General features: G+C 41.7%; 1 protein-coding gene across 8 annotated transcripts in view; it reads right to left on the reverse strand.

Annotated features, from left to right (window-relative positions):
* LOC106039183 (glypican-5-like) overlaps positions 1-17,148 on the reverse strand; it is a 425,024-nt gene that overhangs the window by 184,468 nt on the left and 223,408 nt on the right. Inside the window, exon 8 of one of the 8 annotated variants that reach the window (XM_048077294.2) lies at positions 3,869-4,655. The exons of the other annotated variants lie outside the window; for them this stretch is intronic. Within the exon in view, the coding sequence (XP_047933251.2) occupies positions 4,573-4,655 (83 nt within the window). The 3' untranslated portion in view covers positions 3,869-4,572. Of the gene's footprint in view, positions 1-3,868; positions 4,656-17,148 lie in introns of those variants that run through there. 8 annotated transcript variants of the gene reach the window in all.

The raw sequence follows: 17,148 nt of genomic DNA on the forward strand, positions 1-17,148 counted from the left end.
TCCTCTTCTGATGGTCTGTAATCCAAGAACTTTGCATGTCAATGCAATCTGACATTTATTTCAATGACAGGTTGAAATAAAGGATCAAGAGGAAAGACAAGTTCTTCCACTGTCTCCCACACAAGGAAAGTTCAGCTCTGCCATGACTACTCAGAGGTTGCAGCTTTGGGCTCTTATGGGAGGAAGAAAGCAACATCTCTATTTGTCCCAGAGCTTCTACTACACCAGGTGCCTACAGAAGAGCAGGCACCTTTAAGGAATCCAGTCTTCGCATGGGGGGCACTCCACTCCATTTCCTTCTTTGCTGTAAATAAATTCAGCATCCTTGACCCAGCCTCTGTAGTCAAATGAACGCTAGCAACACATTTCAAGTAAGCTATCAGGATGTAAACTAATAGATTCCTAAACTGCTAACTCTAAAGGTGAGTAATAATTAATAAGTTATGTTATTAATGCTTAGAAATAAAGTCACAAAAATTTTATACCAATACTGGAGGGGGCAATAGAAAACATGGCAGGGAAAGGCTCCCTCTTACCAGCTACACCAGTGAAGACTGAGGGCACCTGTTAAAACAAATGACTAAACTGGAAAATTAAGCAGGAATAGCACACACCTTTCCTGACAGGAACACTTTGGAAAGCCATACCAGTAAGTCTTTGAAAGCGAAGATCCTGCAAAGAAAATAAACTGAAAGCAAAATCCAGAATGAACTTAAGAAAGTGTTCCTTCTCTTAATATGAGACACTGTAATGGTTCTTCACCAAGAAATGGTCTGAATATTCTCTCCCCTAACTGCCAGAAGGTGGTAGTATTTCAAAATATTAATATTATTTATGAGGAACTACACTCTCTCTTGGCTGTCTGCCAGCGCCGTATTATTGTATTCATAGAAGTTATAGGTCAGCATCCACACAATGCCATAATCCAGAGACCTGGGTATCAGAGGGACCAGGAAACACACTGCAGTCTTGTTATTCATGACAGTTAATTTCAGGGGGGGAAATATATTAATTCTTGCCTGTCGTTGAGGTAGTCTGACACAGTATCAAACATCAATGATATTTTCTGGAATCTGCAAAAGAAATTGACTGAAATACTCTCAGCCCCGAGAGCAGAAGTCTCTGTGGGATCACTTGAGGCCAAGTCTCCCAGTCTAAATGAACACCTCTTTACAAAGTCATTAAATCTTGCAGAGCTTTTTCTGCTATCTTCAAAAATGAATTCTCCAATGAGGACAAAACAAATTTTAGGCTGGATCTGTAATTAAAGCAGGCTGCCAAAGAACGAATCTGGCTCATGTTAAAAGCTGATTCTTGGCATACAGTGTCTGAGTATCTATCGAGGTAAGCTACACAAAAGCCTCTCCACAGAAATGCTAGCAAAAGTATTTTGAGCAATTTTTTCTCATAAATGAACACACTTCTGCAAATCTTAGAACCAGTGTGAAATTGCTGTAGCCACATAAATATAGAACATATTGCTTGGACCAGATGTGACTAGTCAAAGGAACTGGTTATAGCAGACAAAAAACAGATGTCTCAACCAAACAAATTAAATCCAATGCATTCTTTATGGGATATCATAGACAGAAATGGCACTGCTAGTGGACACCTTCTTACCACTTCTGCAAGTCGTCATTAGTGCTCTCAGGATGAGCAGGAGACAGGTGACATGGGAAAATAGTCACTTTGCAAACGAGGTAAGAGAAGATCTCAGTAATTCTGTCAAAATGGACCTGCACAGCTGTGCCAGCTCACTTAGCACGTTACCAAATCTCTGTGAAGCAAATATCCTCTCAATGTGGACTGTCAGACCAATTTTTAATAAATTTCCACCATTGGCAGAGACAGATAGGATGAAGGAGAGAAATGAGGACACTGGCTGTGCCCTCTCCCTGTCTCACCCACGGGAAACTCCTTGCAGGCCTCAGGTTTCCAGATTTCACCACGTGAAGAGCTACAGCAAGGGCTGAAGGAGGCAGCGTAGCCTGACATCACTGGCCATCTCCTCTTCCTAGGGAGCGAAGAACAGCATGCACCCATCCTGGTGCCTTCAAGGATTTCCCACAGAGACCCAGGAAGCATTTCCACTGAGAATCCCTTCCCTGTGTAGATTTATGGGGAGCAAATAAGTTCTTTTATCATGGACCTGAGAAATGCTGAGCGGCACTGTCAGGGTTTGCCCCACAGAACTATGCACATTTGGCCGAAAGGCTCTTGCTTTGTTAGTCATTCGTTATGGTAGGACACCTAAGTTACTCCTTGTATAGCTAATATTATTTGAAGTCCTAATGACACTCATTTTGTTTCACCTACGTGCATCTACCTACTGGTAAAAGAAGTGAAAAACTTGTCATGCCCCAACACCACACACATTCAAGGCCAGTAAAATACTTGGTTGTAACAACTGTCCCATGACACCTGAATTTTTATTTCATTCCTACATCTTTAAGACACAAAGTTTGGCAGAAGGTGCCTTTTAATATTCAGGTGTCAAACAGTTTCTACAAGCGAACCCCAGGAACTAAAACAATAGTGCTGCCTTTTTTCTGATGTGATCTGTGCAGCCTGAAAACTAATCTAGAAAACCCATGCTCTATTAAAAGGGAAAGATCTTTTCTGGGGGAACATAATTCCTTTGGGTGTGATACACAGGAAAATCAAACCACGAATTATATGAATGTTGATTACACTTCGAAAATTGCTTGCACACTTAAAAAATGTTAGCTCAGCTCTGGTCAAAATCCAGTCAGAAGGAATGAAACTAAAAAATTAAAATATGCTATATGAGAGATCTGTAGGGAATCAAAAGCTGTCTCATTCCAGAAAGGAAAAAACAGCCACCCTGGATCTTGGCTTCCATCACAGTTATATGATGGGGTGCAATTTAGGAACAGTGAAGAATGGTTCAAGACTGAAGTTGGCCATACACAGTGTAAAAGTTTGTGTCCTTAGGCATGAAAAAGTACCCCTGCAGTTTCCAGGAATTAAAAGCAAAAAGACAAAGCAAAGTAAAAATGGAAGGAGATAGGCCAACTTAGAAGGTACTGATGTGTACCTGATACCTGATATTATCACCTGACTGAATTCTCAGAAAAAAAAAAAAAGTATTAGGGAACATTAAGCAGTAACTCCACACTATTTTTATTTTATTTTAGTGTGCAACTACCATCTTCTGTTGACTTTTTTTTTCTTTAATCTTCAGCATTGAGATGAACTCTGATATGCCTTTAAAACATACAGAAAATTAAAAGAGCTCCATGGCGTTGAAGACAGCAGATTTTGGATTTTCTTGCACTATGAAGAGTGCTACACCCAAAGCAGAAAACTTGGAATCAGGAATCTTATGGCTTTGCTGTCGCATGGAGTCAGAGCCCAAATGCCTCCCCTCCTACTTCCTCATAGAGAATATAAAGTGATGATGTGTTCTGGACTGGGCTGGGAACTGTCAACACTGCAAATGTTGAATTCCCTGGACTCTCTGCAGAACTGGAGAGTCCCTTACTAACAGGAGCTTACCTTTTTCCAAAGTAATGTAACTATAAAGTAAATATAAAAATATATTTATTACATAATGAATTGCAGGGGATTATCAACTGAAAGTGATCTCATGCAAGTGGTCACGCTAAGCAAAAATTTATTTTGGCAATTTAATCAAAATCAAGTTTATTAGCGATTTATTTATTTATTTTAAATATAAATCTCCCCTCTCCTGTTTCATCTCCTTCTATGATTTAGGGTAGAATTTCCAAAACCATCAGTAATGCTTAAAGCTCAACTCTTAGCAATTCAACATTTGAACATCTGAAACTCAACCTTATAAACTACATTCATTCAAAAGATATTTAAATTCCTTTTTTTCTGATCACAAAATGCTGTTAGCTGGCCTCAAAATTTGCTGCTTTCAGCAAACACCTCTTCTCTGTACTGTAAGCAGATGTATTTCAAGAATGTTCTTAATTCATTTTACGGTGTATTAGCAGGGGGAAAAAGTAAGTAAATAGCAAATTAGAATGAAGCTCCTTTCCTGGGGTGAGTCTGTCTGCCAACTGCCTCTACAGACATTTTAAGGGAGTGAATGTGAAGACCAAAGTGATTTTAGTCCTCATATACTCAACTCATTTTTCTGAGTAAGAAAGCCAAGTGCCTCAAGTTGCTATATATGCAGATCCAAATGAATCTGAGAGACTTTGGGGGTATATCACTTTCGTATAATGTATAAACAATGAAGAAGTGTACTGCTTTTATCTCTACAAACAGCCCTGACACCTTGAATACCATCGCACTCAACACAAAGGGGACCCTGTGCAAGCAGAAGCAGCAGAACCTCCTTGAAGGCAATGCCCAGTGATGCTCAAGGGCACAGCCACATGGCCCCACTGAAGAGCTTCTCCTTCCTCCCAGGTGTTTGTGATTCAGAACACAAATACATTCCTCTGCTCTGAAGGGGTGTGGAAGACCATCTGCACTACACCTTGACAAGGTCGAGCACGTGACATTACTGCCCTCCTTGCCATGCACCTGCCCTACCTTTCTGAGTGGTGACAGTGCAGGCAAGAGCTTGAGGGCTGCTCACTCCCCTCTTAACCCCTTCAAGAGCTGTAAAGCAAATGCCGCATTCTCAGTGCATGCCAGGAACTTCAGGAGTCCAGAAGCTGCAATCCAAAGAGACTTACTGTCACACACTTGCCATGTGTTGCTTTGCACAACAGTTACAAACATCATGATGCTAAATAGTTCAGAAAGTGTTCTTGCTATGTAAACAGGTAGTTCTGTGAGCAAAAGAACTAATGATGCATTTTCTTTGTGGATTTTTCATGTCTGATAAAGTTGAACTCACTCTGCAGCTTCTCAATGAATGGAAATTTTAACACAATTTCTCTCTGCTTACAGAAGTTGTAGAGCTAATGCTGTTGAGACCTCTTCCCCTCTGTCAAATTGGTTGAGATTGGCTCATGTTTGATTGAAATTGTCCATGAAACAAATAATTAAGAACAGACAAAAGAACACAGTTTGATTATAAACACCTTGTTTCTGCAGGAAAGCTAGCCAAAAAAAAAAAAAAGCCTTTTTATAACAACATTTAACTGTAGACAAAAACCTCAGTCTAGGATCCTTGTACACACCCAGCTAGGTCTGCTCATACTTAAAAGCACATTTATTTCAAATATTTAATAACAGTGAGACTGTGCTAGAATTTCCACTCTGAAATATTTAATTAAAGATTTTAGTGTCTTCAAGCCAGGTTAAGGCATATTGTAAGAAACCCAAATATCTCATTTATTCCCACAGCAGGGACAGCACCTTTGCACTCCAAGCTGCATCAGCACATACACGTTTTTAGCACTTTTCAGTCTTGGGAAATGAATTTTAATGATAGAAGTTGTATTTATCAATGGATGGGGATTTGATAAAAAGAAATCCAGTAATCCATGGGATTAACATTGTGTGTGAGGAGGGTACTGATGCCAGGAACATTTTGAATGAAGAAAAGGGAGGTAAATTGCTACAATTTTCAGCAAAGCACCATGCCAAGTATGAATAAATGACAAAACCAGGCCCTCTAACACTGCATATACTATGGCTTTTTATGAAAATACGTTGTTTAGCTCTTGTACACCTGTTATAAAAGCTCTCCCACATGACAGCTTTAAACATAAAGCCTCGAATCATTTATCTATGAGCAACAAAATTCTTCTCAGAGCTTGCGGCAGGGGGGAAGGAAAAGAGGCACATGCGTGAGACACAACAGTGGCGCAGTAGTATAATGCACTTAGGTAAAGCTAGAGCTTCTGTTACACCAAGCGTGACCATCAGTCAATATTTTACTTCTTAACAAAGGATGGCAGCCCTAAGAAGAGAGAAAATTACAGAAAAAAAAAATGGGGTGCAAGGCAGCTTCTCTCTAGTTTGCTGTCCTCCTGAAAGACAATTTTCTCTTCCCCGAAATGCTCTATTCCTCCTTCCCTTCATATACCCTAGAGGCCTTTCGCACAAATGGAGTCCTTTCTGACTGTTTGTAGGTGCTGAGCTGCCCATTTCCCCCCCATACAACCCCCTTGTTTATCTGATGCAAACAAGAGGATAAGGAAAAATTGTCAGCAAGGTCTTCCTTGAAGCACGATAGAAGACTACTGTTGATCGTGGAGGAGTAAAATAGGATCATCAGGTGAGAAAGGATTTACGGCCTTGGGAGCGAAAATGGTGGCCCACTGTCTGAACTGAAATAAATGGTCATAGTACCACTGGCTTTAAGAGTTTATCAGCTTTCTGCCACCTGAGGAATGTTTTGTGGGAAGGCAAGGGGAGCTGGGCTTGTTTGAAAGAGCTACAGTTTTCAGGGAGTGAACTAGGCCAAGTGGAGCCTCAGTCTGCCCTCACCACAATATTAAAACACCGTGTCTTTCCCAGCCACCCAAGTTATGAACTTCTGAACCAGCACCAATGAATTCCACAAGGCTTTATATAACAGATGAAGTCATGTAGCTAAGTTATATCTCAGCTATCCCAGTACATATTGAAGGCCCCATTCCCTCACCTTGTACCACGTGTAATCATTTATGCTTGTCCACAGTATGGCAAATGTGCAATTAAGAAACCATGGTTTCACCTTGTGCAGATTTGCTGCTAGTGTAGGTGACTGGGAAGTAGCTCTTCCCTTCCTTTCACCCAAGAATTAACAATAGTGCTTGGAAGTTGCACTGTTGCCACATAAAGGAGGTCATCACTAGACTTCAGGAACAGATCATGAGACAGATTTTTACATTTCTTTTCTCCCTGAGAAACCTGCCCACCATGCAGAGATGGACAACACAGGTGATGGAAAGCAAACAGCTTGCAGGCTCTTCCTCAAGCACGGATGCACAGCCGGACAGAGAGAAGTACAACAAGATGTGACACCACAGAGCACTCAGCTCTCTTGAGTGGTCACGTTACAGCCCCTTTCCAAAGCGAAGGTGTTAGACTGAGTGTTCAAAAACACATGTTGATTGTGTTGGCAGAGTTCACACCAGACAGCATGAGCAATCTAAACTAGAAAAAAATTAACATTTTTCTGCACCAGAGAAAAATTAACATATGGCAAGACACAGAGAAAGAAAAGAGAAAAAAAAAAAACACCACATCTCCAGCTAGGCAGAGAGCTGCTATTTCAACCCTTTAGTGAACTAGGAAGATGACATCTCTTCATTCTAAGAAAAAAGTCCTCCAAAGAAGGAATCCCAACTTACATTTAGCGTTCTTGAAAAAGAACGTGAACTTCTGGAGCAAATGTATGGGTTAACATGCATGCTGTGTGTTTATTCACATGATATGGAAAAATACACATCTCAAAGATACCTCTGAGCTGGAAAAAAACCCCACATTGCTCAACACTCATACCAGCAAAGTTCTTTAGCACTGAAGGACTGGAAGCAGCTGAACAAATTAAACCAGCAAGGGGACATATAAGTGTAACGTGCTTCCAAGAGTCTCATACTTGCTGCCCAACCTGTCTACCTGCACCTCTCCTGCCAGTAGTGACTGCTAGCCATAGCACCACCACAGTGGCTGTTGGTGCCATCACTGCCTGAGCTAGTTCCCATTGAAATTTTCATCCTCACTTGGACCATTTTGCCTGAAATGGCTTAGGTGGCAACACAGACCAAAAGTGAGAGAAAGGTAGGATTATTATTATAGAATCATAGAATGGCCTGGGTTGGAAGGGACCTGACAGACCATCTAGTTCCAACCCCTTGCCCTGGGCAGGGATGCTACTTTATCTCTGTTCTGCTGAGAGGAAATTGAGGCAAAGGGAGAACACATCAAGTCTGTGAGCAGGAATCGTAGCTTAACTCAGAACTGGACCTACATCTCCTCAGATACACACTGCACTTTAGACATTGGACTTGCTGAACCCTTATTCATAAACTGCTGGTCATGTAACAAGGAAGAAACACAATAATCCTTGATGGGATTATGGGATTTTTTTCTGTTACTCTGACTCAGGTGAGTCATCACTGTACACCACTGCTTTTCCTTGTGCCTCCCTGTGCCTTTTCTCTACCCAGGCCAAGTTCCATACACAAAGAAGTTTTCTCTCCCAGCCTTACCCGGCTTTGTGCTTACAAATCCTGCTGAGTGTTAGCATCAGGCCTTGGATGACAGATTTCCCTAACGCTTGTGAACAGATTGCTGCAGCAGAGGCTGCTGCATCATACAGAAACTAAACTTAGATAATTAGGAGTGTGACAGTTCACATACAGCTGCACATTGTAAAAACAAAGCCAAGAAGTGAGTGAACAACTGCAAACATCCCAAGAAGACTATACTGAAAAGTTGTTTCAGTCTTAATCCTTTTATATGTCATTATAGATTGAACTCTTTCCAGCATAATAATGGGCTTTTTTTTTTCCCCTAGGATGATCTTAGCCAAAACTGCTGCAAGCCTTCTCAGAATTATTGCTTCATTGAAAAATAATTTCTTTTCAAGCAATTCAATACAGTGATTATATTAGATAAGCACAGTTCAACTTGGCCCCTTCACTTCAAGAGAAGTTGCAGGACAGAAAATTATCTTGAACTGCAGTATGAACTATAAGACGACTTAAGACGTCAGTTAAAAAAAAAGTATTTGAATCTGGCATACATATTGCATCAGTGGCACAACTTTCAGTATCTGAAATCAGATGATCCATTTGCACCTTTTTTTTTTAGAGTCCTAAAATATATTATAAAGAAAACAAAGGCATAAATACCCATATTAAGGCAGAGAAATAAGTAAAGAATTGAACAGTGTATCCGTATATTTTCTGCACTGTTCTGCAGTCATTTACTGATGACTGTAATTGGTGACAACAGTGAGAGCCAAAGACAGCCAGGCACCACCATGTACGCAACACAGCGTGCTAAGAACAAAGGTCTGACACATAGAATGCAGATCACTACTCCATCATGACTAACAGTCATGCAACACTAGGGCATACATTGTTTTTCCTGCCTTGATACTCCTGATGGGATATACAACAGCTAGAAAAGGGTAACACACCACAAAGTATACAGAGCGAACAAACAAAACAAAAGTCTCTAGCTCTTTGCCACAGATACTTGTAAAAGCTGGAGGCTGTGGATCAGAATACGGAACCTCCAGTGCATCTCTGCAGGGTTAAAGCTTGCCTGTACAGAACGGGATGATCCAAACTAGAACTTCAGCACCTGATTCAATTTTCATTTGAAGAGACTCAGTCTTTCTACCAGCTCCTTAGTGAGTATACGATACCATAAAAGCCTGCCTGTCTGTGGAAGTATATTAACTGAGAGCAGTTCAAAGAATGGCTCATGAACTTCAGTGCAGACACTCTTGCCACTGGTGCAACTGGGATAAGAACAGCTCTGAGCACTGAACCCCACAAGTGACTCTACTGATCCAAAAACACGTGGCGTTCTTCCCTCACCATTGTTGTATCTGGCACAGCTAAAACACGCACGTAATACAAATCTTCCTCATTAATGTCCTTCAGGGATAAGGGCTACTGAAGACTAAGGATCCTGGTAGCAATCACACAGCACACTACTGATCAGCAGCTTTGGGACGCAAAGCCTGCTCTGTCTAATGTGACAGGGCCCCATGCACAGCTATTTGGGTTTGTGCAGGAAAGAGGGAAGACACAGTCTGGGAGAACAGAGGGTGAAGAGTTCTCTCAAAAACTTTTTTCCTATGTACAGTGTAAACATCAAAGCTCCAGGGAGAAGGGAGTTGGTTACATTGCTCGGGCTGTGGTTACGTTGCTGGGGCTTGGTAAATAAAAAACATTTTTACAGCTCGTTAAGTGGAGCTTTGGGAAATGTTCTCATATCCGTTTTCAAGGGACTATGGGGAGCTTCCGTTGTGTGGTGGGTCAGGGAAGGAGTCATTTCAAACTAAACGTTTGGGGGGAAGTTAATACATACTGGGCTGAGGAACACTGGTGTGCAGCCTTTCTGTTTTGCTGATATGGTGGTTGCTAATGCATTATTGCTTTCACTTGGTAGCTTTAATTGAAGGGGAGTATTTTACATTAATGAAAAAATCATCAAACAGCCTGGGAGGATGGGGCAATATAATTGGAGCACTTGTGCAATATAACTTGCAGTGATTCTGCAAGACCACTCAATTACTTTCATATTTTCTCTACATCATACGAAAAACATCTATGCACATAGCTGAAATTCCCAAGTGTGCATCGCAGGAGTTATGCTGGTCTCGCAGGACTTAAGGGGTAAGAGTCTTTCCATTACTTCTTCATACAAAGTCTCTAAAACCACAAATAGGTCCTCTTCCCAGCAAACATGCACTCAGAGTGGGCCACTACCCCAAGGCGAGCTGTGTCCATGGGGTAGACAGCCTCTCAACAGCACTCCTCGAACCACCCACGTCCTCATCTGCAGTCAAGGAGACACAGATACAGTAGCAGCTGTGCACATCTTCCTATTCCCCCCTAAGAAGTCTCTTGACTGGTGGTCCTATTTTAGTCTTTATAAAGACTCTCTCATCTTGGGGAAGAAAAAAAAAAGTCCTATGGAAAAAAAACAGCTTGAACATCCCTAGCACAATGGGCCTTTTCTCCTTATTTTTGGCTTTGCTGGAGCACATGTACTGAAATAGAGTGGATGTAACATCCCAAGATTTCTACTAACTCCCCCCCCCCCCCCCCATTTCTATGGTTCCCTGGTTCCCATGAGGTGTCTAATCGTATGGGCACAGCTACTGTCTCTTCCATAGTGAAGATAGTCTCTGACCAGTTTGCCTTTCCTCTGTCCTTTATCTTGTGGATATTTTCAGGGGAGGAAAACCAGATGGCCATTTCTGCTGCTTATTTCAGCCTTACTGGCATTTTTTCACTGGTCTCTGGTTGAGGTAAATTGTCACCTCCATGCCTAACCTTGACCAAGAAAGGCAAGACTTTGTACCACCCTAAGAATCTCTACTCTCCTTACTTACAGGTGCTTGAAAGGAACCATGAGCTGCCCCAAGTCACCATGGAAAGTAATGGCATCTAGTAGTGTCAGAGGAAGGCGAACAAGAGAGAAAGTAAAGGTCGGCAGCAGAAAAGCCATTGACTACCATGTTCTCTCTCTCTTGTACGCAGTGAGACTACCTTCTAAGCAGGTAGCTGTGCAGATGTGGAGAGGTGTTGAGCAGTTGGCTTTATGGCATTAGGGTAATAGCCACTCTGCCTCCTCCAAGACAGACTTCAGGCAGCTGGCCAGTTGGAGCACTCTGATTTACATTACAGAATCACAGAATCATCTAGGTTGGAAGAGACCTCCAAGATCACCTAGGCCAACCTCTGCCCTAACACTAACAAGTCCTCCACTAAACCATACCTCTAAGGTCTACATCTAAACGTCTTTTAAAGACCTCCAGGGATGCTGACTCGACCACCTCCCTGGGCAGCCCATTCCAATGCCTAACAACCCTTTCAGTAAAGAAGTTCTTCCTAACATCCAACCTAAACCTCCCCTGGCGCAACTTTAGCCCATTCCCCCTCATCCTGTCACCAGGCACGTGGGAGAATAGACCAACCCCCACCTCTCTACAGCCTCCTTTAAGGTACCTATAGAGAGCGATGAGGTCGCCCCTGAGCCTCCTCTTCTCCAGGCTGAACAACCCCAGCTCCCTCAGCCGCTCCTCGTAAGACTTGTTCTCCAGACCCCTCACCAGCTTCGTTGCCCTTCTCTGGACTCGGTCGAGCACCTCCATGTCCTTCTTGTAGCGAGGGGCCCAAAACTGAACACAGTACTCGAGGTGCGGCCTCACCAGAGCCGAGTACAGGGGGACAATCACCTCCTTAGACCTGCTGGCCACACTGCTTCTTATGCAAGCCAGGATGCTGTTGGCCTTCTTGGCCACCTGAGCGCACTGCTGGCTCTTATTCAGCTGCCTATCAACCAGTACTCCCAGGTCCTTCTCTGCCAGGCAGCTTTCCAGCCACTTATCTCCCAGCCTGTAGCGCTGCTTGGGGTTGTTACGCCCCAGATGCAGGACCCAGCACTTGGCCTTGTTGAACTTCATGCAGTTGACCTCAGCCCATCGGTCCAGCCTATCCAGATCCTCCTGCAGAGCCTTCCTTCCCTCGAGCAGATCGACACACGCACCTAACTTGGTGTCGTCTGCAAACTTTCTGAGGGTGCACTCGATCCCCTCATCCAGGTCATCGATAAAGGTATTAAAGAGGACCGGCCCCAGCACTGAGCCCTGGGGGACTCCACTAGTAACCGGCCTCCAACTGGATTTGGCTCCATTCACCACAACTCTTTGGGCCTGGCCATCCAGCCAGTTTTTAACCCAACAAAGCATAGGCCAGTCCAAACCACGAGCAGCCAGTTTCTTGAGGAGAATGTTGTGGGGAACTGTGTCAGAAGCCTTACTGAAGTCAAGGTAGATCACATCCACAGCCTTCCTCTCATCCACCAAGCGCGTCACTTGGTCATAGAAGGAGATCAGGTTCGTCAAGCAGGACCTACCTTTCATAAACCCATGCTGACTGGGCCTGATCACCTGGTTGCCCTGCAAGTGCCGCGTGATGACACTCAAGATAATCTGCTCCATGAGCTTCCCTGGCACTGAGGTCAAGCTAACAGGCCTATAGTTCCCTGGGTGTACCCTCCGGCCCTTCTTGTAGATGGGCGTCACGTTTGCTAGCCGCCAGTCGACTGGGACCTCCCCTGATAGCCAGGACTGCCGATAAATAATGGAAAGCGGCTTGGCCAGCTCCTCCGCCAGTTCGGAGGATACATTATTGACTTCAGTGTCACTCCTCACTCGAGACTTGATTCTGTACCACTGTAGTCAACTCAGCCCTTATATGCTGAAGAACTTGACTGTAGATGGGTACTGATTAGTCATATAGCATCATTTTTCTGGCCTATTTGTCTTTAGCAACATCAACACTAACAGCACCCTGAAGATTAACTCAGTGAAGAAATTTTAATGGCCATCCTTTGGTCTACAAATACTCCTGGAATCTATGGGGTTAAGTAAATTGCTGTTTTTCATAAGGACAAATTAACTACATGCAAATGTCAGAGTAACAGTTTACAAGAAAGACACTGAGGTGGCTGAGCAAGGGAGGCCTGAGCTGCCATGTGAGCAATTCTTAATCCTGAATGGATTTTATAAGCGTACAATCACCCAGGTTAGAAAAGACCCTTAAGATCATCAAGTCCAACCATCACCCTCATCTACTGAGTCCCATCACTGAACCATGTTTGTTAGTGCTGCAGCCATCTCATGCATACCTCCAGGGATGGAGACTCCATAACTTCCCTGGACAGCCTGTTGCAATACTTGACTACACTCTACATAAAGAAATTCTTCCATACATCCAATCTAAACCTCCCCTGATACAACTTGAGACTGTTTCCTTGCATCCCATGACTTGCCACCTCAGAAAAGAGACCAACATCCACCTCACTGCAACCTCCTTTTGGGCAGTTGTAGAGAGTGATGAGGAACACAGATAAAGCAATTCCCTTTTGTATGCAAGTCTAACCTTGGCCTTTCCCAACTTGGAATTCTGCATGAATCCACTTTTCAAACCACATATAAAATTGAGAACTATACAGGGAAGTGAAATAGAGATTCAGTAAAAGTGGTAACTTCTTCCACTTTTAACAGTTTAAGGAATTTTTAGTTTTCTTGTAGATTTTTTAAAAATAATAAATATTTTATACATTAACGTCAAGTATTTTTTCTTCATGAACAAGCAGTTAACTAAGTGCCTTGCAGGAGTGCTGAAATGTTCAAGAGTTTGTGAGCATGTGAAAGTGTCTCTTCAAGGAATGCACGGTATACAATCTCTAACAACAATGTATTGGACTTAAAAGCTAGCAAAGACATCCATGCAAAGCTGTAAGTATCTTTTAATCCAAGCTCAATCTTAGCATTGCTCTCGAAAGAACAGCCAAACCAATAGGCTGTGTCTGGAATTAATTTATTCAACGGAAATTTGCTGATTGGCAGCAAACAGGACAAAGTTGACAGCCAAACATTTTCTGGGGCTCTTTCAAAGAAATTATCCAGGACTTGGTTAAGAGCCTCCCCAGGGCAGTAGTCTGTCACTGCTGATTGCTTTATCAAAATGATCCTGCTTCTTTGGGTAGAATGACTTGGATTAATCTTTATATTTGGTAAATGTTTCTCACAACTTTTTTCAGCCTGGCATGCCATGTACATTTGTACCTTCTGACAGACTTCACACATGGTGAGTCTTAATTCTTCAATGTTGATCTTAATTCTTAATTGCCACAATTCTTAATTGCCATAACTCTTCGTAGCCCAGTACCAAATCAATAACCATCAGACAGTGACACAAACGCTCACTTGTCAACTCTATCAATGCCGTCTTCCGTTATCTACCTGCAAATGCCTTTGTGGGCTGCTTTCTAGAATTTCTAAGGCTATGAAGCTCTAACACAAACAGTTCCCACCATCAGCTCTGAAAGCAGAGGAAAGTGTTATTTCACAGGCGTGAGGAAATAACGTAACATTCACGCCTAGTACTTTCTCCTACCCATTGCAGAGCTTCATTGTTCTTTCTTCTTTCCACATATGAGAAAGTGGGAAAAAAAAGTTCTAGTAATAAAAGGATGTTAATCTAGAAAAAAAACACCTGTAAATAACTTTGGAGGTAATTTGCATGCAAAACTAACAGCACTGCTGCTTGAGCAGCTCCATACAGCTCCAGACTTACTGAAAAAACAAGGTAGGAAGCCCCAGAGCAAAACAGTAGAGAGGTTCTTTTTTAATACTTCTGTCATCCCTTACTTTACTGAAAAGTAATAAATCTTCTGAAGGAAAGAAGTACCTGCTGGTATCATTAAGAGACTTAAACATGGCAAGATAAAACTCCCTGAAGTCAAAGCAGCTATTTGTGTCAAAGAAAACAATACAGTAATTTATATTTCCACTCCCAAATTCTATGTTACTGCAGAAAATTTGGTCCTTTAACAATTAATCATAAATCAAAACACTGACAAGATGGTGGGCTCCTACTCCTTTGAGAGAAGTGGAATGTATATCAAGAAGCAAAAATAAGAGCCTGCTTGCCAATGTGTCAGATGAAAGCTGTGTTAAGGGATCACTATTTTCTACTGCAACAGCAATATGGAATTTCTGATTCAGCATTAAGCTAATGAACTGAATGGCCAAGCTTCAAAACCCCCAGATTCCATTCGAGGTGAGCTGCTCTTTTAGAATACTTAACAAATGCAAAATGCAATTCGGTAAGCACAGCTCACAGAAACTATTAGATTGAACCCTTTGTTTTACAGGGAGTGTCAAGGGAGGAGAATGGAGAAAACTATGGATAAAAGGGAAACAAAGCACTTATAACTCCAAGGGGACACCAAAAACAAAGGACGTGACTTTTCACATGAAAGGTGGGCATATGAATTCATTTAATTGGTGATCATTCTTACAACAGCCAAAGCTGCAAAATACTGGTGTCTTCAGACAAATTCTGAAACGATTCACATTGAGAACACAGCAAACAAGAACAAGCTGTTAAGAATTAGAACATGCCTGTTCACATCAGGTGCTGGAATGATCGATTTTTGTATGAAGTATTTAGCTGCGACTGCCTCACACTGGGTATTCACCTAGACTGACTGACTGCCACAAAAAGAGTGCATGTCCTCTGCCCTTATTTTTATGTAAGAAAGTTATCAGTCTAAGAAGGAAACACTGTTCCAAATGTAGGCAACTAATTATTGTAAGAACCTTTCCAGGTGAAGAATGTTGTGTATGTCCTGGATTAAAACCAGTCTCAATTATAGAATCATAGATTATATTAAATAACAAGTCTGTGGTGGGAATAAAGTGGGTAAAAGCAATCTGAATTTCTTAACTAGCCTTTCAAACATCTTCCATCAGTAAATGGTTTCTTGTACATTCACACAATTCAGGTTGAATACTTAAAGCTAAACACACATCTAGCTTCAGTATGAAATATTGCTGGCTGCCTAATTTCCACATCATTTTCATACCTAGTGACTCTGGTGGGATTGCTGAACCGCTATAAAGGTAAGAAGTACAAGACTAATGTTTAATCTTTTTCTTTCCAGTGGGATTTTTGTAGACAGCTCTTCTTACAGATGCTCACAAAACAAACTATAATTTCACTGTTTCTGTGCACAAGGAATAAGAAATCCTTATTACCATTTCTGTAGGGAATGCAATTAAAAACTGAGCCTGTGCTCACTTTAAGGAACTGCTTACTATATTAGCTTTCAATTTGTTATTCCTAAACAATTTCTCCCCTAACAAGGAGATCGTATTTGAGTGCACATTAGAAATTTCAGTGTAATTCAGTTATATCTACCCAATATTTACCCTTAAAAAAAGAAGTCTATAGATAAAAGCCCAGCCATGAGCAATTAAGAGATGCAGCCAATTCCCCACAGCTGTACAATCTCTCATCACTCTGCTCAAATTATACCATTCAGCCAACTTTAAATTTTCATCTCTGCTCTCTTCGGTAATAGAATATATTGCTGGCTGCAACTTAGGATATAACTGATTATTCAGTGTGCAGTGACGGTTTCAAAAATATACTATCATCCATTAAATTCTTCTCATGGTTTAAATATTGGAATAGAAAATTACTGGTGGAGGCTAGGATAATTTTAATGAACAGAAGCAAAAAAAAAATATATGACAATAACAAGACAGTATTTTAAAAACATAAAATGGCTTAAAGGTTGTTTTTTTTTTTTCTCCTTTCTCTCTTCTCCTGAACTATCTGAAGAACTACGTCATTTGGGCCAAAGAACTACAGTTAAAACAGGTATTAATGAACTCAGAAGAGGAAACCAGCTTTAGTTTTGATGTGGAATTGTTACAAAACAGACTTGTCCCACAGTAGGACAGAATATAACACAGCTGGAGTCTCTGAAGTGTGTTTTGTTTGGTAATTCAATTAAAAGCAAGACTTCTACCTGAAATTCTGTTTTACGGTTTCCAATAGAAAAAAGCTTCAAGTCACTAATCTTACTAAAAAAGAACACCAGAACATTTGATGCAAGTTTTCCTCTACATCTTTCAGAGCCAGAGTTACGCTAGCAGTTGGGAGACGTACACAGCAATGGCTGAAGACAAACCTGATACTTCCAGGTGTGCTGGGATGAACA

Source organism: Anser cygnoides, chromosome 9 (assembly GCF_040182565.1).
Source record: "Anser cygnoides isolate HZ-2024a breed goose chromosome 9, Taihu_goose_T2T_genome, whole genome shotgun sequence".
NCBI lineage: Eukaryota > Metazoa > Chordata > Aves > Anseriformes > Anatidae > Anser > Anser cygnoides.